At 40.4% G+C, this 21,607-nt stretch overlaps 3 protein-coding genes across 3 annotated transcripts; 1 reads left to right on the top strand and 2 right to left on the bottom strand.

Moving 5' to 3' along the window:
- Positions 1-1,913: 1,913 nt before the first annotated feature.
- Positions 1,914-12,412, top strand: LOC108111013 (neurogenic protein big brain). The gene is given in 7 exon segments (XM_017220327.2): positions 1,914-2,350; positions 3,582-3,748; positions 4,388-4,470; positions 4,472-4,515; positions 9,551-9,758; positions 10,564-11,174; positions 11,176-12,412. Coding segments are annotated over 7 exon segments (2,214 nt in total). The 5' UTR covers positions 1,914-2,153; the 3' UTR covers positions 12,080-12,412.
- Positions 12,413-13,088: 676 nt separating this feature from the next.
- Positions 13,089-13,656, bottom strand: LOC108111015 (REST corepressor). The gene has a single exon (XM_017220328.2). It carries the CDS (start codon positions 13,585-13,587, stop codon positions 13,135-13,137), a length of 453 nt encoding a protein of 150 aa, XP_017075817.2. The 5' UTR covers positions 13,588-13,656; the 3' UTR covers positions 13,089-13,134.
- Positions 13,657-13,757: 101 nt separating this feature from the next.
- LOC108111012 (putative ATP-dependent RNA helicase SoYb) lies at positions 13,758-18,884 on the bottom strand. The gene is given in 6 exon segments (XM_041819067.1): positions 13,758-16,334; positions 16,400-16,933; positions 16,935-17,394; positions 17,396-18,024; positions 18,026-18,109; positions 18,192-18,884. Coding segments are annotated over 6 exon segments (4,572 nt in total). The 3' UTR covers positions 13,758-14,162.
- Between the last annotated feature and the right edge of the window lie 2,723 nt (positions 18,885-21,607).

Here is a 21,607-nt window from a genome sequence, read left to right as displayed (position 1 = left end):
GTTGGGAGAGGGAAAAAGAAATGAAAGGATCTCTCGAACAATTCCAAAATAGGTTAGAGCATAACATATACTGGACCAAAATCCTACAGGAGTCATATATTTAAACTTCTTATTGATATGTTTGTTGTACAGTCAAAACACAATTTTAACTACACCCATGACTGCACAAAGGGGAGAGCTTGTATCCACACGAGCAGAAGAAACTGCGACAATGAAGATGGTGATGATGATGATGATGATGACGATGATCAAGCGACGATGTGATTGAAACAAAACATCTTATTATTACCTTCGACCGGCCGAAGGAACGACCCCGTGCGACCTCGACGTAAAAACAAGCGAATAAAAAAACGCAAACACAGAGAGTGCGCAAAATAGTTCCCACGCTCACGGGCCAGAGACGGCCTTTGTCGTCTCCGTCTCCTTCGCATCATCATCAACATTATCATCATCATCATCATCGTGGTGCACCGTCGGGCCATATAAGGCAACGTCCTTCCAACGCCCCTGCCCGCCCCCCTTTTTGCAGAGTTTGCAAAAAAAAAAAAAGTAAAAAAGGCAAACAGTGTCGAAATTTCTGCGCCTGATTTTCCTCCTTTGCTTTCCTTTTTAGCCCTTTCCTTCGAAACGTTTTGTAGGCTGGCCAAAGAAGTCTCCGTGATTGATTTCACCTCGCCCCCCGTGAGTGCCGAACATAATTTCTTAACTTTCACAGCTCATTGGGCTTGAAAAGTCACTCACACGGGGCCAGCTTGACAATTGACAGGTGAGGGTATCAAGTGGTTAGGGCTCATAATTATAGTTTTTAGTGATGCGTAAAATGTGAACTTTAGGATGGGTTTTTCGGCAGTTCCCTTTGGAGTTTCTGACCCGAGGATGCACTTCAAAAATAGGTGACTTTACAACAGTAATGGTATTTAAAGTTAATATTTAATTATATTGAGAACAACGTTACGTTAATTCCCTAAAATCAAATTAGAGATCCACCTATATTAATTGGCAACATGTTAAATAATCTACAAGTTTTACTATATCCTTAGCCATATAAGATATTTTAAAAGTGAAATTTAAATGCCCAAGTAGGCACCTTTTTTCTTGGTGTATTTAAGTGTGCTGGTCTTGGGACCGACATCAGGTTCATGTTAATACATTTAAGGTAACCACAAAAACGGCATCCCCATCCACCGTCTAATCAAAGTTTTTGCCCATTGAGCCAGATTATTTTACATTTCATTAATGTGTCGAAAAATGAAAATACTTTCAATGAAAGCGACTCCCAGGACCAGCTGCCTGAGTTCCCCGTCATCATCGCAATCATCTTCATCATCATCGTCTTCGGTTGGGAGTTCAAGCCTGGGGTATCTGGAATCTGTGTTATCGATCAGTGCTGCGCAATTAACTTACAAACTTATGATTTGGGATAGGTTGCCAAATGGTTGGTGAATACAATACAACGCACACATGTACAACAGCAACACCAACAGGTGACAGGACATTCTGTTCCGTTACCATTTTGTTCCAATGCACTGGAAAAAAGCTGTTGATAATATTATAACATATATTATATATTAATACTAAAATTTTAGCTATTATAATAATATTATATTCATATTTATTTATTTAATTTTATATTGTTGATAACGGTCAAATTATTTTTAACATTTAAAATGGAAATACTTACAAAAATAATTATAAGAGTGAAATTCTTATTAATAGCTTACCTTGATTATACAAAATTGTACAGGTACATTATATTTTCAGTGCAGGGGTTGCTTATCCACCACTGCGTTGGTGGAGTGGGCAGCTGAACCGCTGCCGCCGCAGGGGGGTGGTGGTGAGTTGCAGTTTCAACTTGTTCCTGAGGGCTGTGGACGAGCCAACCTGACTCGCTTCGTTTATTCGTTCACCACTCGCGCTTGAATACGGACGTGTTCTCGGTTCGAAGTTGAATCACTACGGATCGGTCGTCTCGCTTCGCTTCGGTTGAAAGTTCAAAAACTCGTCAATTGACATAAATTGAGTGCAATTTGCAGTATGCGAAATGTGTGTCTAACTGAGCCAACGAATCACTAAATTCTTCGCCTAGTCGCGTGTTCAGCCCACTTCATTAAATTAATTAGAAAACCAAAAACAAATCGTATTCTGCATTCGATATGGCCGATGAAAGTCTACACACCGTGCCCCTAGAACATAACATAGACTATCATATCGTGACTTTGTTTGAGCGCCTGGAGGCGATGCGCAAGGATTCGTACGGCGGAGGCCACGGGGTCAATAATCGGTTATCCAGCACCATGCAGGCTCCCAAACGTAACATGCAAGCCGAGATTCGCGCCCTGGAGTTTTGGAGGTGAGTTTGACTTGTAGAAGAAGAATAATCCGTTATATTAAAGCTAATTACCAATATTCTTAATTTAAAAATGGGTTTTTTAACAATTCTTTTTAAAAACTTTTAATTTCGGAAAATGCATTTTTCCGCGTGTAAGTCTACTTCAAACCTTTTGTTTTCGTAGCCATTATCTCCACTTGCTTTCAATTTGCTCAACTTTAGATGGCAATTGTTGGATGTCATCTGGCTTTGTGTGAACTCTAAGTAATTGAAATCCAAGTGTTCTCCAGACGACATCATCAAGATAATCGCCAAACTAAACATAGGGCCAAGTTTCAAGCACTTTGTGGCTCATATCAAGTCCTTTGTTCAAGGAACTTGCAAGTAATTAACATTTCATCACGAGCTGATGGAGTTATTAAATCTTAGCCAGAAGCCAATGCCTGAGAATGTTTTTAAGGCATGTCGAGCGCAAAAATTCCAACTAAACTGCGCGACACTTTGTCTTAAAATCCCCACTCCCTCCTTTGGACTGACCATTAAAAAGAAACGTGTATTTAATGGATCAGAGGGGGAGTTGGGATGTATGTATATACATATACATAGTTCCAATTAAAGAGAAGCACGACTGCTAAATCAAACAGCTGAATTTATGAATTTATGGAAATCCATCAGCCCCTCGGTTTGTTTGATTTTTCGTTATCGTGCAGCGGACTCCGCTTTTTGAGTTTAATGCGAATCCGAGTGGCCTCACGTCCAGCGGGAATCGACTTGAATCGGCGGCATTGCAGCTGCTCATCGGTCCGCTTCCCGTTCTGAACACCACCCCCCCTATTTTTTACACCCTTTCCCCCACAAAAAACCCCGCCTCCTGCTTAATTGTCACTCCAATGCTTGAGGGCAACAAGAAAAAGCTTTGTGTGCAACTTGATTTGTGCAGTACAGTAAATAACAGCTAAGATGTCTTGGTTTCTTATATTGAACATATTTTTTAAAGGTATATTATAGTAATGTAATCAACGAAAATCCTTAAATAAATTAAGTTTTATAAACAATATATAAAAGAAAGATGGATTAACTGCCTGAATGCTTTTTTTTATGAAATATATATATCTTCTTAATTACCCATAACCCTCTTAACTAATAGTTACTGTACACACTCCGCATGAAGTCAGGAGAACCACATGCAAACGAAAATCCAGTTGCGGAACCATTCTAACCCAAGGCTCTTTCTCCTCATCCTTCATTTCAGATCCATCATCAGCGAGTGTCTGGCCTCGTTCATGTACGTGTTCATCGTCTGCGGTGCCGCCGCGGGCGTCGGAGTGGGTGCCAGTGTGTCGTCCGTGCTTTTGGCCACGGCGCTGGCCTCCGGACTGGCAATGGCAACACTGACGCAGTGCTTCCTTCACATCTCGGGTAAGTCAAAGGAGACAACAAACAACGGCCAGAAACATCAACAAAACAGGGCGACAAGTGTTTTTCGGGGGCCCTTGGACTTGCGTGGGAAACTCCCGTTTTCAAGGGAGACAAACACATACAATAACCAGAACCAGAACACGAACCCCATTCTTTGTTTGCTATATTTTCAAAAGGCAATGCACTCAGTTTGGCTCCACCTACTCCTACTCCACCTCCTCGGCATCTTATCGCCCCGGGCCAAGTCCCTCACTTATTTTCCCTTATTCCCTTGCATTTATTCTGGTATTTATGTATTTGTTCATTTGCGTTGACATTCAAGGCAATTAAACGTCTCCACAAAAAAGAGTAAGACCAAACTAATATATTGTATAGTGGGGGCAAAGAGAGCAATCTCATCCTTAGCGGGTCTTGAAACATATGTTCTTGATTTGCCTGCAACTCCCCCATTTTGTGGTTCGCAATTCCTCGCTTTTTCACAGCCAATTGGTTGAGCATTAAGTTATGATGTTATCTTCTTTGGCTGTCCCCACAGGGAATGCCTTCCGTAGAAGTGTCAAAGTGATATTTAACGGTTTTCCCCTTTTGGGTGGCCCCACAGCATTGCCTCAAGTATCTAAAGCTATTTCTCCCTTTCAGGCGCCCACATTAATCCCGCCGTAACCCTGGCCCTCTGCGTAGTGCGATCTATATCTCCGATCCGAGCTGCCATGTATATAACCGGCACAATGTGGCGGTGGTATCGCTGGAGCAGCCCTGCTTTATGGGTAAGTTATAAATCAACAAATCAAATCCTTTAGCTTTTAACTAATTCCCAACGTCAGTGACCTATTTTCGTGAAAGTAAAAGAGCAAAGACACAATCTGAATGTAGAAATTGGGATTGTAATAATTTAAATTAGTAGAATGGAAACAAAGTAGCATGTAAAAATTTTATATCTTAAAGGAATTTTGTAAATTATTAAATCAAATGATTAAGAATAACCATTGATAGTCGCAGTCGTCTATTATGCACATCAAAACCTTGCATGAAAAGCATTATTGCTGTTGACGACAGCTTGTCAAAGTCAATTAAATAGGAATTCATTTTAGATTTTCTGTCTGCAACAATGTACTTAAATCTGTATATGTATGTTTGTACGTCTGACCACAGCAATTACTGCATTATGCGAAGGACACACAGTGCACTCTGCATCTGCGTGTGGATTTGCCCAAAAAGCAAACTCAAGAGTCTCAAATTAAATCCAACAGTGTCTGGTCGTAAATCAAGGCGGAAAAGGTTGTTAGACAGGGACTGGCAGGGTGGCAGGACAACAGGATAAATCGGATAGAGACAGATGAAACGCACTTTTCGGGCGATGACTGTACAACAAGGACTCTTAACAGGAAGCGTGAAATGCGTAGAAATGGGAAATTCTATTAAAAGGAATGTGCAGGTAACCTAGGCACACACAGATAGACACAAACATAATACCCAATCACCTGCAGGAAAAAACGGGCGCAGGTAGCTAGGATTCTATCTGCTGGAGAAACATCTGCCCCTATGCTCCGATGTTTGCGCAGTGATTTCCCGCTTCCAAAACGAATTTCTTTGTGATGCCTAGATAAAGGACCAAGGCCCAAGGATCTACACGCACACTAGCTATCCGAAAATCTCTTGTCTGTCAGGGTTTTTCCTTTTGTAGCCAGAAAACGCAGGACGAAGGAAACGAAAGGAAAAAAGATCTGCGCCTGCGCACCATTTTTCAAATGTCGCTCCAGTTTTGTTTTTTTCGTTGAGCGTTGAACTCCTTTTCGTAGCAATGTTAATATTAATGCCTCTTCCCGATTGTCTGCTCGACATCTGTTTCGACCCTCCGATGAAGCCTCTTTTTAAGTGCGTTGGCATCTTTACTTTCTACAGATCCCCGTGCGGGAGAATCAGGAGGTGGACGAAGAGCAGGGAGGAGTTGCAAAGAAACATGTTTCAGCTGCTGCCACTGCGATCAGGTTCGGGTTTTTGGCTTTTTTGTACTCTCCTGATATGGATTTCTTAGGGTCCAACGAGTTCACGTTGTGTTTTAGTCGGAACATATGTTTCCCCTAAGAGATGACTTAAAAAAAAAATGACTCCTTCTCCACAGCTGCCTGTGTGCTGATTAATTGGTTTAGATTTGGCTTATATAGGTTATAGCTGGATCTGGCGATTTCGGAGAAATCGTTGTGATTTTATGATGGGTGTTAAAGTTAATTTTGTCTGTGATTTTGTTGAGCTTCGGGGTATCAAATGAAATGAATAGGACCCCTGACCCTTGGGCTCATTTTAATCATAATAAAAATATTTGTGTATTAATTGGATTAAAAACTTAATTGAGTAGAAGAAATAACCTTCCATATAAAGAGGCAATAAACTTAAAAATCCTTATTAAAAAATATATTTTTTCAGCATAATTTTATATACAAATTAAGGAGATTTTCTGCTATTTCGTCAGCCCGTACCTTGCTGCAAACGATGTGTGATAAAAAAAAAACCTTCACAAAAAATCTTCAACATTAGTTGAGACAATTCAAGTACTCCCCCGGGACTTGCCACTTCAGCTGCTCCTCCTGGCCCTTCCGTTGTCACATGTCACTTGGCACTTACCCTAATTGCGACGCATATGCCACATGTGGCCAAGTAGCATAAAATACCACTGAGCTGAGCTGAGATAAAATCCAGTATGAACTTCATTATCTTTCATAAAACAAAGAGAACGCTTAAAAACAATATTGCTATACTAGGAATAAGGAATATGCGGGGTAGGGGAGCGGACTTGAGTATCGATATCCGGCTCAAAAATATTTGAATAGTCTTAAGCTGCTCCTCGCATTTCAATGATTTCTTCCCGTTCTCGATTTTCATTTTTTTTTTTTTGTATTTTGGTTTTGAAGAACGCACGCCGAGCACGTTCCAAAAATGCGAGTAGCCTTTGAAAATGTCGAAAGATAAAAATCAGGTAGAGGCCGCCAAAGACCAGAGGACTGTAAAAGCAAAGAAACCAGAAAGCAGAAAAACATAATTAACATTTCCCTTCGGTTGGGGATGGGCCGCTACCATTGTCCAGGCTTAGGCTTCGGGGCTGCGCCTGTGCAGGATGCGTGGTGCGGAAACTTGAAATCAAACACGTGTCGCCGTAGTAGCCGCTTCTTCGGTCTTCGATCTGGTTGGTCATTCCAAAAGAGCAGCTGGAAAAAAATGCTCAGCGCACACCTGCTGCCTAAAAACACAAAATTACTGTTGCCGAGGATACACGAAGAAAAAACAGAAAACAGGATTTCGAAACGAACAAAATTTAAATTTTAAACAGCAAACAGAAACGAAACGAAATGGACAGCAGAAAGAGAGATCAAGGCATACACTGAGGGAAAAGAAAGTCAGTAGAATGCATTATTGGGTAGCTAATATAAACATTATTCGTTAAACCGTTTTAATTCGTATCTAGATTTTGTTAATGATGATTGGAAAGTTAAGGTAGAAATCCTTAACTCCATACTTACTGATTTCCATTTTATGCTGATATACAAATAATTTGAGATGCAGACTCTTAATAATATTGTCTTAGGAGTTGAAGTTATAATCCGAAACCTGTTGATTTTCAAAAAAAAGCTATAAAGTCTTTATCATTTATTCTCTCTGTGTGCCAGTTGCTGTGGACCTAGCCTGGAAATGCACTTCCTGGCGCAGAAGGGATGAAAATGTAGAAATCGAAATCGTAATCAATTCGTGTCACATGGGCAATTCAATTACTGAATCCGTTCGACAGTGCATTCCGTTCCCCTTTCATTATTTGCTACTTCTCCGGGTGGCTTATCGCACTTGGCTTGGAAATAGCATCCTGCCAATGTTTCCGGTTGCCCTCACTGCATCGACCTCATCCTCATTCCAATGTCGCACAGGTGGTCCAGTTATACAGTTATGTCGCTGACAGTCACACACACACACAACACCTGGGAGTTGGGGACAAAAGAGAGTTCATAGAAATTGCACTTTTATATTTGATGAACTCTCAATTCTTTTCAAATTGGGGTCAATCGTTATTGGCTGTAGAAAATGAAAGTTATTGGGATTTAATCTATTCTGTGAATTTAATCATTTTTGTATATTACGTTTGGCTCTTTTTGATTAGGTATGAACAAGTTTATGAAACATATTTTTTGCTTATGAAAAGTTACCAGTAAATTGTTTTTAAAAATCACAATAAATATGGGATGGGACATTGTATTGATTTGTCATAAACTAAAATGTTTATTTTGAAATAAATCAAGTGCGATGCAAAAATACATTGAGTGATTCCGTGGCATAATTTCATTTGACAGCAGCATCGAGAATTAAGTCCCACACCCATATACGCAGAAATTCCAGGGAGCCGGAAAGCTAACCACAAGCCAGACAAGACCAAAGGGCAAACCAAACCGAGAGTGTTGCAAATGGCACATGGCAATCCGCAGTTCGCAATCCGCAATCCACAATTCGCCTTTCACCCGGAAACGCGGTGGCCAGCAGAGCGAGAAAAAGGGCTAGGATTTGCCTCCACTTGGGGATAAGGATAACGATTCCGGTTCACAGTTCAAGTTTGCAGTTGCTTCAAAGCTGTTTCTTTTGGCATTTTTTATTCCGCAAACAATTTGCGCAGGAAGAGATCTGCTGAAAGGCTCTGAAGCCGCCCAACATTCCACCATTTCCGGCTACTTAGTTGCTTCCTCTCCTAGTGAGTGTTTGTTTATCCATGTGGATGAGTGGTTTTTGGTCACTCGTGCCCTGTGAAATTAGCACTTTATAGATTTATGAGCAAACAAGGGCCACTTTCAAGTCAGAGCAATGCAAAAAAAAAGTGTTCTTTCAAGGCGATCAAATTTTAATCAACATTCAGAAGCAGCTGTGAGTAGAACAAGGATTAGGGCCACTAAGCCGCCCCACAAAACGATGACGAATATAAACTCCCATTTCTTACCTCAAGCCCAACTGCAGCCGGATCTCAGAGCAATTTCCCATTGCCAGGCGTTCTATTTGCTGAAGTACTTTTAAGTGCATTCCGAAAGCATTTATTTCCGGATTTCCAAAGTGGGCGGAGGTGAAGTGTGGTTAAGAGGCATGCCAGGTGAAGGATTGCGGTATAGCTACGAAAATATTTACTCTGCTCGACATTGCAAAATGCTATCTTATGGAGCTGCCTGTGACAACAATCAAATTTTTTCGTACGCCATAATATATGAGAGGCTTTCGAAGAACTTTTGCAACTGCATTTGTAAACGAATTATCCGGTAGTTAAATTTACAAATAAATCTCAAAGATTCAAACTCATTTTGGCTGGAGGGGCTGGAGAACTTTGCCAACTTGGTAATTGAAACTTTGACAATCTAAATGATGTTGAGGCAGTTCATGTGTGAGCAGATTAATGGAGTTGATTGCTGTTGAAGGGGATGGATTGGAGGGTTGATACCGAAACTGTCAGACTAATAAATAATAAATGAAATAAATTGTGATTGGCTTTCAGTTCCACAAAAAAAAAACGTTGAACTCGAATCAATCAGATAGCGAAAATGTTTTTGCGGTTTTTGTTGAAAATAATATTTGTTTCCTGGCTGGACCAAAACCAGTTCATTATTAAACATACTCGTAACAACATAAATCTCTTTCACCGATTTCCAATTTCCTGAAGTTGAAAATTACTTTTTAAAGCCAAAATATGAAACAATTCTGGTGTATTTTGTACCAACTTAATATTGATTTTATAATCTCTCTCTCTTTTATAATACTCATTACCTTGTTTGTTTTATTTTGCAGCGTAACAGTGCCAGGATACCAGGGAAATCTTCAGGCCGCCATCTCACATAGCGCTGCTCTGGCTGCCTGGGAAAGGTTCGGAGTGGAATTCATCCTCACTTTTCTTGTGGTTCTGTGCTATTTCGTATCCACGGATCCCATGAAGAAGTTCATGGGCAATTCGGCCGCTTCGATTGGATGTGCTTACAGCGCCTGCTGCTTTGTGTCGGTAAGTTGACTTCACTTTACCCAAGTTTTATCCCAAGGCCCAAGAATGTCGGACAGAAATCTGAAAACCAGAACCCGCCAAAAACCGAAACCGAGCCGAAAACAAACAAACTGAAACGCACCTGCCGTCTCTGACTCTGTCATTTTGATGGTGCAAAATCGCAGCATGACAACGGACGAGATAAACTGGGTTCAGGTAGAGACCATAATCATTGTATGGTGGATGTTGGATGGTCGAGCGGGGATGGAGGAGATAATTAATTTAGCACACGGACTCCCAGGACTGGGACTGCATTGTTGGCATAACGGACAGTTTGTGGCGGCATTCAAAGGAGATGCCATGACTTGGCTAAGCTCAGCTCTTGAAGGGAAACCGATTAAAGTCAAGTTTATATCGACAGATTAAATTACGCATATTTTAAGGACCTGTTTAGTCAATATCTTAAATTCATTAAGAGTTAAGGGACTTATCTTTTAATGATAAAATATAGAAATTTATTTACCTTAAAGCTACTTAACTTTATAAACGGAATTTAAGAGTGATAACCAACATGGCCAATTAAATTCACTTTTATATTCTTGAAATTCCTCAAACAAGAGTAAACTATCCTCTGATATAAAATGTCTCCTGCATTGTTTAGTAACTTTTTCCACAAGTATCCTTTGATGGAAAATGCAAAGAATATTCCAAGGTAGAAGTTGGCATAAACGACATAAATGGCTTTGCCTGCTTACTTATGCAGCCCCTGAAATACTTTCCTAGTTTGTCAGACAACTAACCAAATCGCTTGTCCTTCTACTTTCAGATGCCCTACCTGAATCCAGCCCGCTCTCTGGGTCCTTCGTTTGTGCTTAACAAATGGGACAGCCACTGGGTGTACTGGTTCGGACCTCTGGTGGGCGGCATAGCCTCCGGTCTAGTGTACGAGTACATCTTTAACTCGCGCCGCAATCTGCGCCACACCAAGGGTAGCATGGACAACGACTCCAGCTCCATTCACTCGGAGGATGAGCTGAACTACGACATTGATATTGAGAAGCCCAACAAATACCAGCAATCCCAGGGAACTTACCAACGTGGACAGTCCAATGGCAATGGCGGAGGTCAGGCAGCCGGAAATGGTCAGCATCAACCTGCCAACATGGGTCAGATGACCGGAGTGGTGGCCAATGCCGGACAGGGCAACTACTGTCAGAATCTGTACACGGCTCCTCCGCTCTCCTCGAAGTACGAACAGCAGCAGGAGCCACTATATGGAGGAACCCGCTCCCTGTACTGCCGCTCGCCCACTCTGACCAGGAGCAACCTGAATCGTTCACAATCCGTCTATGCCAAGAGCAACACAGCAATCAACCGGGACATTGTACCACGTCCAGGACCTTTGGTGCCCGCCCAGAGTCTTTATCCTATGCGCACCCCAGCAGCAGCAACAACAACAACAGCAACAACAGGTTGCTCCTGCTCCTCAATCCTCTCATTTGCAAAACCAGAATGTTCAGAATCAGATGCAACAGCGCAGCGAGAGTATCTATGGAATGCGTGGTTCCATGCGAGGACAACAACAGCCGATCCAGCAGCAGCAGCAACAGCTCCAGCAGCAACCACCTAACATGGGAGTTCAGCAGCAACAGATGCAGCCACCTCCGCAAATGATGCCCGATCCCCAGCAGCAACCACAAGGTTTCCAGCCAGTCTACGGAACTCGTACAAACCCTACGCCGATGGACGGTAATCACAAGTATGACCGCCGTGACCCGCAGCAACTGTACAGCGTGACGGGACCAAGGAATCGCGGGCAATCGGCACAGTCTGATGACAGCTCCTATGGTTCATACCATGGATCAGCGGTAACACCGCCTGCTCGTCATCCCAGCGTGGAGCCATCACCTCCTCCACCACCCATGCTGATGTATGCCCCGCCTCCCCAGCCAAATGCAGCCCACCCGCAACCAATTCGCACCCAGTCAGAGAGGAAAGTGAGTGCTCCAGTGGTGGTATCTCAGCCGGCAGCATGTGCCGTGACCTATACAACATCGCAAGGACCGGCGGTGGCACCCCAACAGCAACAGCAGCAACAACAACAGCAACAGCAGCAGCAACAGCAGCAGCAGCAACAACAGCAGCAGCAGCAACAACAACAGATGATGATGCAACAACAGCAGCAACATTACGGCATGCTACCGATGAGGCCCAACTGAAAGCGGCTGTCATGGGGTCCGGTGACCACGCCGCCGCCAGGGATCCACGCCCTTGCCCTCCAACCCGGAGGCACCATGACCCTGCACCGCTGCAGCCTAGCCAAGCAGAGCAGTTTGTTTTAGTCGTAGTCGTAGTAGCATTCGGGCATCGCATCCAAAGGAAATCTACGCAAGTCTCAGCCCTTAGTCTAGCTTAGTCCTAGTTTAGATAGATGCAGCATAGCCACCACATTGTATTATTCAAAGCCAACGCGACGAGGAACTCTCACCTAGCAGCAGACAACGATGCGATCAAGCATAGAACATGTAGTGTTAAGGAACTAATAAAGGCAAATGTTTAATATACACTAAAAGCTAGACTAGAATAAATATCGGTGATCTAGACTGAAATATATAGATATTTACCTAAGATATTTTCTTTCAAAAAACCTCAATTGAAAATATTTATGTTTTCAATACTTTTTTTATCACATTTATTAAAAATCTTAACTTACATGGCCTAAGTCATAATTTTTAAACAAGTCCATGTTACAACTTTTTATTGTTTTGCCAAAATGTTTCTTTTGCTTCTTTTGTAAAACCAAAAAATAGACTGAATGACATTTATCTGCATTTATTATCCCACTTTTAGGCTGTATTTCAAAGATTATTTATCTTCCATTTTCCAAGAATTCACAAAGATTTTGTTTACCTCTCGATTTTAATTTGTATATAGCCCATATAGACTTGATATTAAGTATATGTAAGCTATTCTTGTATATGTTAGGAGCTTAAGCTTAAATTCGATACCAACTTATTATGCATGTACTAAAATAGTTGTATTTACTTAGTGATAAGAACGCTTGGTAATAGTTGTTAGCCTAAGTGGATAAGTGGATAATGCAAGTATAGAGATGTATTAAAATAAAGACAAGTTCAAACAATGCTAAGACTTATTATTTAAAAAAATTATATTGAATTGAAAAAAAATATATAAAACTAAAAATTTTTAACTATTAATTATTAAAATTTGGAGGAACTCATGGTGGCAACCTTTAAACCTTTTTGTGCTAAAAGTTGAGGTATATTTTAACAGAAATTGTATTAGTTCTGATGGGTATTACACATTTGATGACTGGCAACCCTGTCCAAAAATAAGTCTCAGTAGACAGGGTTGCCAGTGTTTTGCATTGTTGCTCCTAAGTCGAGTACAAAAAGTTGAAGTATTGACGGACCTCGGCCAGGGGAAAGTGAGGTAACATCTTCTTGACTTTCGCGAAATCGGTGCCATATAGCTCAAAGGCCTTTGAAAGTTGAATAAGATCCTGTGCTTTCCAGCGATGAAAACGGCTACCCCGAGCTGTCTCAATCCTCCCCAGACGTCGTCGGGCGATTGGCAGATCGAACCCGTTACTTCGCAGGATAAACAGTGCCTGCTCCTCCTCGATCCCGTAACAGCTGGCTGCAAAGTCTAGATATTCGCAAATATCCTTTTCGTCTTGTTCCAACAGCTGCGGCGACCACAGGATCGACGCTCGATGTTGCAGCTGTTTTAGATCGTTCTCTCGCTGACATGGTGGCACATAATCCGGTAAAGTGGCTGCCTGCCTGCGCCAATAACAAGAATCTCGCTTTTCTTTTCGGGAGGACATCCTTCGATCAAAGAAAATAAAAACAAATAAACTAGGTCAAGAGAGCAACGAAAGCAAAACATTTTAGTGTTGCAATATTTCTAATTTAAGTGTTGGTTACCGAAGCAAAGACACTGAAAAAAACAATTGCTTAAAGCTGTCAGCATACTCTTTTATGTTATAATAAGTCGTTTTTTAGTAGTGCGGTTTTATTTTATTTGTTGCTTAAAACAACTTTATTTAGTAAGAACAAAACAATCATACTAATCATTGATAATTGAAAAATATTCTGCGGCTGAAGGATCAGTTTTTACTCATAGTACATAGTTTTAAAAATATTCCTGTTTTTTGCTGTCTTTTATTTCTTAAATTTTATGAAACTATGAATGAATTAACACTAATAAAAAATATATATATACACACATATATATATATATATATATCGATATTTTTAAACGCAACCCAGGAATATAACGTAAGAAACATCAACATTTTCCATAAGGAAATTATATGTTTAAATGATAGATACAAAATTATAAGATATTACATTCTTGTTTGTAGTTTTTAAAAGAATTATGAAAATATCATTTGCCTCCCTAAAAATCTTCATATAAAGCCGAGTCCAAGTGACAACCCTCCATTCCCGGCTCCAAGCAGTTCTCCGAAGAAGAACTTAAGTTACCGTCTTCCTCTGGTTCGAGGTAGTTATTTCTTATTTCGTGACCAAGATATCTCTCCCAAAGGATTAGACCTACTGAACGCGGAGGTCCTTGAGCCCGCTCAGTATCGTAGACCAGCCAGTGGGAATGTTGTTGATCATAGAGTGAGTTAAGAAGGGTTGGCCAATAGATCGGTAAGCCCACCTTGGTCATCTTAATATGCAGATAATAGCCAAATTGCTTCACCGAATCCATCATTACCTCGCCTAATAGATTCAAAATGAATCGTTGAGGAGGAGCAGTCATAGTAACGTTATAGCGCAGGACATTTCCCTCTAGAATAAGATTATACTCTGGCACCTGCTGTTCAACTATTAGCACGATATGGGTTTGGGTCTGGTGCCATTTCACCCTGGGATGCACAGCATCTCCAGATTTTAAGGCACAGTGTAAGGACTGTGATACTATTTCCTTCAATGGATCTTGGGTAACAACTTCCACAGATTTTGTTAACTTTAAACCTATTGAATCGGACTTTCTATATGGAATAGCCTGGTTCTCTTCACCATGTACAAGATTGTGTAGAAATTGTTGCGTGTCCTGCTTCCTTGAAAGACTGGAAGTATTCAACTCATGAATTAATGCATTCACTAATGCTATAGAACTTTCTGTCGATTGATCAGTTTCGTCTTGTTTCCCTTTCATTGATTTTTCGTCATCATCCACAGATTCGAGTGTACCTTCATTTTCTTTAGTTACTTCATAATCTTCCAATTTATTTTTATCAGAGGACAGTTCTTGATTATCAATCTGATCAATTGGGAGTTCATTTACTGATCCTACGATTAAGTTTTCCTTTATATCCATCTCAGTACCTTTATTTATTGAACAAATGTGTTTTTTGTCTTGTAATGATGTCAGATCTTTCTTATGCCCCTCCAGGTCGATTTTCCCCTCTTCGAAGTCTATGGTTTCTTTCTTGGCTTCAAGCTCTTCCATTTCTTTATTTTGCTGCTCGTGCATAGCTAGCAGTTCTTGGAAGCGTGTGTCGTCTATTTCAGCGAATCCTTGACGAAGCAGTTCCTTGCGTAAAAAGGTTTTGTAGACACTAGTTAGCATGGTTTGGCACTCCTCTATCAAGGCGATTTCTTTGGCATATACAACATCCAAAACAGCAAAATCAACGGTTATCTGCATGAACTGGCCATCAAGAGTACCAAAGCTTTCCTTCACCCATTTGCAAGAATCCTCTGACCACTTGCCTTCTTCTCCTGCTGCTACCAATCCCGACAAACGAATATTCATAGCCAGAGGTGGCAGAACCCTGAACTTCTCGGGACATTTCAGCAACTGACTAGGCTTGACTTGCAGTAACTCAGTGCCATGATCCATAAATTGAACAGTAACTGGACGTTTCGAAGGTATGTCCACTATCTTCACCCTCCTCAAGTGATCTTTGTGCATCACAAAACAAACATCGTTAATCTTATATGGGTTATGTACCTCCTGTGTCATAGCCAAACTCATCTTAAGGACTAATGTCGACGGATTGGAAGGATATAGAACATCGGTCCAGCTGGTGGAATCTTTGGTCTTATACTTAATGGGCCAGACTGCCATGTGAACAGGGTCGTAAATTTGGTACAATTTGCAGTGGATTGTTGTTCCGGGTTTCTGAAGAGGAACTCCAAGGTTCCGAAAATCATTTATAATGTATTGATGACGCTTATCACACTGACTTCTATTGCAATTACCACTATTCAGTAGGTATGGACAGTAGGGAAGACTTTCATTAAATTTCTGATGATTGTAGGTCATAACTTGGAATATCGGGTCATTAGTAGCGATGCCGTGATCCTGGAGAAATTTCATTGTGCGTGTCCATTCCTTAAAGTTTCCCTCGTCCAGCATTAAATAGGTGACCAAGGCTTTAACGTTCTCCTTCGGTGTCGTAAAGATATTACTTATGTTGTCTGCCATAGTGTGGAATCGTCCAGCAAATGTAAGCCAGGAATCAGGTAAACTATAATGAATTAGCAGCTGGATGTTTCTGACAGGCAGCTGATCCCCGAGCAAATTGTCGCATGCCAACATAATTTCTGTCGATTCCTAAAATATAAATCTTTGAGATCTCAACTCAAAAGTAAATAAATAAAGCAAACAAAAGAACTCACCTTATTCTGTGCCTCTGAAACGGTCACACATCTATGCCCACCACCAGCTAAAACAGTTTTCAGATTCTCCAGCTCTATTTGGCTTTTGCAAAAGATCAGTGAGCGCTTCCCCTGACCTTTCTGTGCCATTAGGATGTCTAGAAGATGTTTTGTCTTTAAGGCGGAATTTCGTAGTATGAATTTCAATGTAAGACCGCCGTATAGTGCTGCCTTAAAAAAATCTCCGAATAGTATCAGCGGCTTCATTGTACGCTTAAGGAGCTTCTTAAATTTATCTGAATGCCATTGCTGAGATACCAAGACAGTCTGCATCGTTAGACAACCCATACCATCAACGCTTTGCAATAAATCGTCCAGAAGTTGCGGTTTTGCCATTCGCATGCGATCAAAGTCATCAAAGACTAAAAAGATCAATCTATTGGGATCCACAAGGTTCAATTCATTGTCCAATATCTCCAATAAATGAACCATTGTTGTCACTAAAACTCCGCATGAGTTAAGCAATATCAAGTACAGGTCCATCATAGAATGAGCTTTGTGTATTGACCACCTTCAGGTGTTGGGTCTCATAGTCCCTCATCAAGAAGTCGCACTGGGAAGTCAAGTTTTTGGCATTCTCTACAGAATCCACTACTATTATGGCCAGAGGGCCCGGGGCAATGCGATCCCCAAGGGTTATGGGGGCACTTTGCATAGAATGCAACACTAAAGAACAGAGGACGGGTAGATAGCTCCAGGTGCGTCCCGTTCCCGAGTTATTCACCAGCACCATGGATCCGCCATGTACGAGATGCGGCCATGCATACCTTTGAGTCGGCAGGGGGTGTGGAAGTTCAATGTATTCATGTTCGTTTGGAACCTCCTTGCATAAAGGTAATTCCTTGTAACTGAAGATAGGATCCACTGGCTGGGTACTGTGGGCCAGCACCGAATTTTTCAATAAAGGCTTTTGCGATTTGATTATCGTTGACTGGCCTGAATTTATGGCCCAAATCTCTTGTTAGTGGAGGGACATAAGTATTCGATTTTTGGTTTCCACTTCGCGACATAAAATTGCCGGATGTTTTCTGTCTAACCATAGTATTAAATATCTGATCAAGTTTATCCATGGAAAAGGATACTGTTTGTGAATTTGAAGGGATAGTTTTATTCTCATGTAAAGGTCTAGACGAGGAAGTTTTCATTTTATGGACTAATGATTTTAACATCACTGGAGTAGGCTCAACAGTTGGTTTTGGTAATTTCTCCGATTCACTTATATTTAAGCACAAAGACTTATGTGGTGATAAAGGGAATACATCAGTTAAGAGCTCTGATGTCTCAGATGATGTTACCAGTTTCGTATCCTTTATAACAACAGGTTTCGGCTGACCAGAAACGCATCTATGATTTTCTTCTTCTGGTACTTTATTCGTTGGTGCTAGCTTTAGCTTAGATAAACAATTTGACAGATTCTCAGATTCTACGGATTTGATTTCCAGGTTCCCTTTAATTGGCGTTTCTTGTCCAACTTGTTTTGACTTGTTAAAAAGAGCAGTTTGCACGGAACTGTCGTTGATACTATTAATCTTGCTGAGGACTTTTCCGGTCTTCGGGATAATGCATTGCTCACGATTCTTCAATAACGGCATCTAGCTTATGGTGCTGAGTAACTGGTTGTTTTAATCCCGAAATCTTATCACCCTGACATATCAATGTTTAAAGGGTTATCTTTTCTGGTAAGTTCTTCCGACATGGACTTAACAGCGAACTGCAGTCGTTGATAGTTTTGAGAGGACGGTTTACCACCTACTAGTTCGATTAGGGTTCTGATGCGAGGGCGTGCTTTTATCGCCAAGTCGTTGATCTCAGTCATTTCATCGAATGAGCTGTCCTTTAACATGGTCAAAGCCTTATTGTGTCGAGCATGACCTTCCTCTACTAGAAAATTAGCAGCATTTACAGAGTGGCTAAATGATCGCAACATAAGCTGGCCATAATTTCGGTTTTCTGCGCTTTGGTATAAGACTTTAAATGTGATTTGGATCCCTTCATCAAGCTGCTTATCAAAGGATGCTATGGCGTCTTGGGTCCAGCAGCTACCAAAAAAGGGAATAATAAACGCCACGCCACCCTTTTTGATGTCCCAGAAGTTGTGTTTTAACTGATTAGGAAGCGACCAGATATCCCGCACAGAACACCACAAAGTAAATCCGTAATCTTGCATCCAAACTAGGTACATATCGCCCCTACGCCTCCGCACCACACCTCTCATCAGCTTGGGGGGACTCCAAGGCAAATAGCGCACGAACACTGCCTCATCCTTATGATAGAATTTCTTTGATTTCTCCCTAATGCAGCAATCTAGTAAAGCCCGCTCAATTTGGCGGACCAGCATTGCGGAGTCCTGTACATCTTTGTATTTAACATAGCTGAATTTCTGGGGATTCACAAAATGCGTTATCAAAATTGTTTCTCCATGGTCAGGATCAAGATGGTTCTTCATTTTACCTATGTGTGGATCGGAAAAATGAATTTGTTTAAATTATAGGTAATAAAATAATTCAGTAGTTTAGATCTCTAGGATTTCTAAATTATATGTCTTAAACGTTGTTTGAGTATTTTTATTCCCGTTACTCGTAGAGTAAAAGGGTATACTAGATTCGTTGAAAGGTATGTAACAGATAGAATAAAGCGTTTCCGACCCTATAAAGTATATATATTCTTGATCAGGATCAATAGCGAAGTCTATTGAGCCATGTCCGTCTGTCCGTCCGTCCGTCCGTATGAACGCTGAGATCTCAAGAACTATAAGAGATACAAAGTTGAGATAAACCATGAAAATTTTTGAGGTCCCTACGCAGCGCAAGTTTATTCGTTTGACCTTGTATAACAAATTTTTGTCAATATCTATCGATCTACCAAAGATTTTTCATCGTAGCATTATTTCGTTATTTATGAAGAAGGCCTCACATGGGCAGTGATGCACTATCAGTTACTCAACATGCTTTCTCCGACAATAGGTGGCGCTTGGGGAATTTCAACTAGCAAAATTAATATTTTAAAATTGTGTAAAACAGCGGCACTCGACTATAGCGTTTCCTTTTTTTTTCTAATTTTCTTGAATAGTCCAAGTTTTAAAATCTATTTGTTTGGTGAGATATGTCTTTCAAAAAGACTCAAGTAAGTTCGATTTCTTGTTATACATATATACATATATACATATATATTTGTACTTATTAGGTGTTAGCTTTAGCTAAAAAAAGTGGCCTGCTTAAATCAACTTGAGCTTTAAGTCCGCTTATATTTTCCCTGTGCACTCATGTGGAAATTGCTGCGATTTCCACGCGTCAGAAACTTTGCCCAAAGCGAGCCAAAAATTGTGAAGCCAGCCACAGGATTAAATTTGTGGCTTCGGATTGTGATTTAGTAGGGAGTAAATTAGCTAATTTAAGTTTGGGGGAAAGCGAAAGCAAATGCGGCAAATACGCCGGCAACTGCAGCTTCCAAATGGCAAAACAAAGCAACTGGCTAAGCCGCAAGTAAGGAGGTCCTTGTGCCTATTTGCTGTTTGTTTGCGCTGCACTAGATCCTGCTGCAGTGACTCAGCCCCCCTTTTTTACATCCCTGGGCTGTGGTAAGTGGTGCTCCACAATCGGCAGTGGCGCGTGCTCCAAGTTGTTGTTTTATCAACACTTTAAAAGCCCTACTCTTACACAAACGCAAGGCAATTGCTTTACATTATTTGAATTAATTTAGCATGTGTCCTAGTAAGTAGGGGATTATTCGTCGGAGCAATTGGTTTAATGCGATAATAATCTCAAACCACCCTAAATTATTTCTCGAAAAAAAAGTGGTTATCATAAAAAATCAATGAATAATAGAGCCATTGTATATGTATGTATGTAAATCGGATCAGGAATCGATCGAACAAACCTTTTCAGACTCAGAGCTAAGAGTGAGTTAGTGAGATTTGTAGATATATTGGAAATACTCACTTTGATTTTTATTTTCGTCCATCTTTTAGGAATAGTAAAAATAATTGAATGCTTGAAAATACGAAAAAGAAAAAATCTGTAAAGAAAACGAAATCGAGTAAATAACAGCTCAGATCGGAAGATAAATTAAAATTAATTATTAGATATAATTAATATATTATCGTAAATGGGGATTATGAGGAAACTGTAAAGATGTAAACATCCATCTGATTCCAATAGGCTCACGCTTTTAATTCTCAAACAAGAGTGAGACAGACTCACTTGGACAAAGAGAACCTTTTTTTAAAGCGTCAGCGTAAATTAGATTGCTGTAAACAAACTCTGTGAAGATCTTTAGATTTGAGTCACTTTCGGTTTAAACAGAAAAAACAAACAGTAATTTATTTACATATGTAATTACATATACGTATATATGTACATAAGTATTCACATAATGTAAGTATATAAGTAATATATATACATTGTTATCATTTTAACATATCACCGCTAAGAAAAATTTTAATTTTTCGTTCAATTGCACTGTACATCTTTTAAGACTAACACTAATCATGCACTTTTACTTATTAATAAAATGCTACGCTTCATAAATTTTCCCATATATGCGTACTTAGATCGTGGAGCTAATAATATTAAATAGTATTTATCGTCAATACATACATACAAACATATGCATGTATGTATAGAGAATTTGCAACGCTTTTTAGGAACTACAAAATTGAACTTCCTTTGAAAAATGTATCGAAATCACTTAGTGCTGATAATAAGTTCGATATCTGGCCTTATCGAATATAAATTACTCATCAATAAGGATTCAAACCAATTAAATATGATAATTTCAAATTGAGACATACATACTCAAAAAACTCTCAATAAGCAACTACAATAAGCTCTCTACCATTATCAGACCGACATTATCATATATATGTACACCCTCGTGACAACTAACAGAATTAGCGAAACTTATATTTTCCCCTATAATAGATGGCAATCTGTAGCCGATAAATCCTTTTCACCCATCTCAAGCCTGCTAATTACAAAACAAAACGTTAGCCATTATTCAACCCAAAAGTACGGTTTCTTTTCCTAGCATAAATGCAACTTTTTACCCCTTTATCAAACATTTTCCCTTTTTGCTCTTTGTTTGGCAGGCACCAGAACGCTCATAAAAGTTCGGTAGAGCAGGGTTGTCGCATTACCCCCGCAACCCCTGCAGCATTGCTTTTTATTCCAT

The sequence above is a fragment of the Drosophila eugracilis genome, unplaced genomic scaffold (genome assembly GCF_018153835.1).
Source record: "Drosophila eugracilis isolate 14026-0451.02 unplaced genomic scaffold, ASM1815383v1 contig_445, whole genome shotgun sequence".
In the NCBI taxonomy this organism is placed as follows: Eukaryota; Metazoa; Arthropoda; class Insecta; order Diptera; family Drosophilidae; genus Drosophila; species Drosophila eugracilis.
This window is presented reverse-complemented; position numbering and strand designations above follow the sequence as displayed.

Bases quoted from the DNA above. Each gene is read 5' to 3' on its own strand.
- LOC108111015 (XM_017220328.2), bottom strand. From the start codon at position 13,587: ATGTCCTCCCGAAAAGAAAAGCGAGATTCTTGTTATTGGCGCAGGCAG.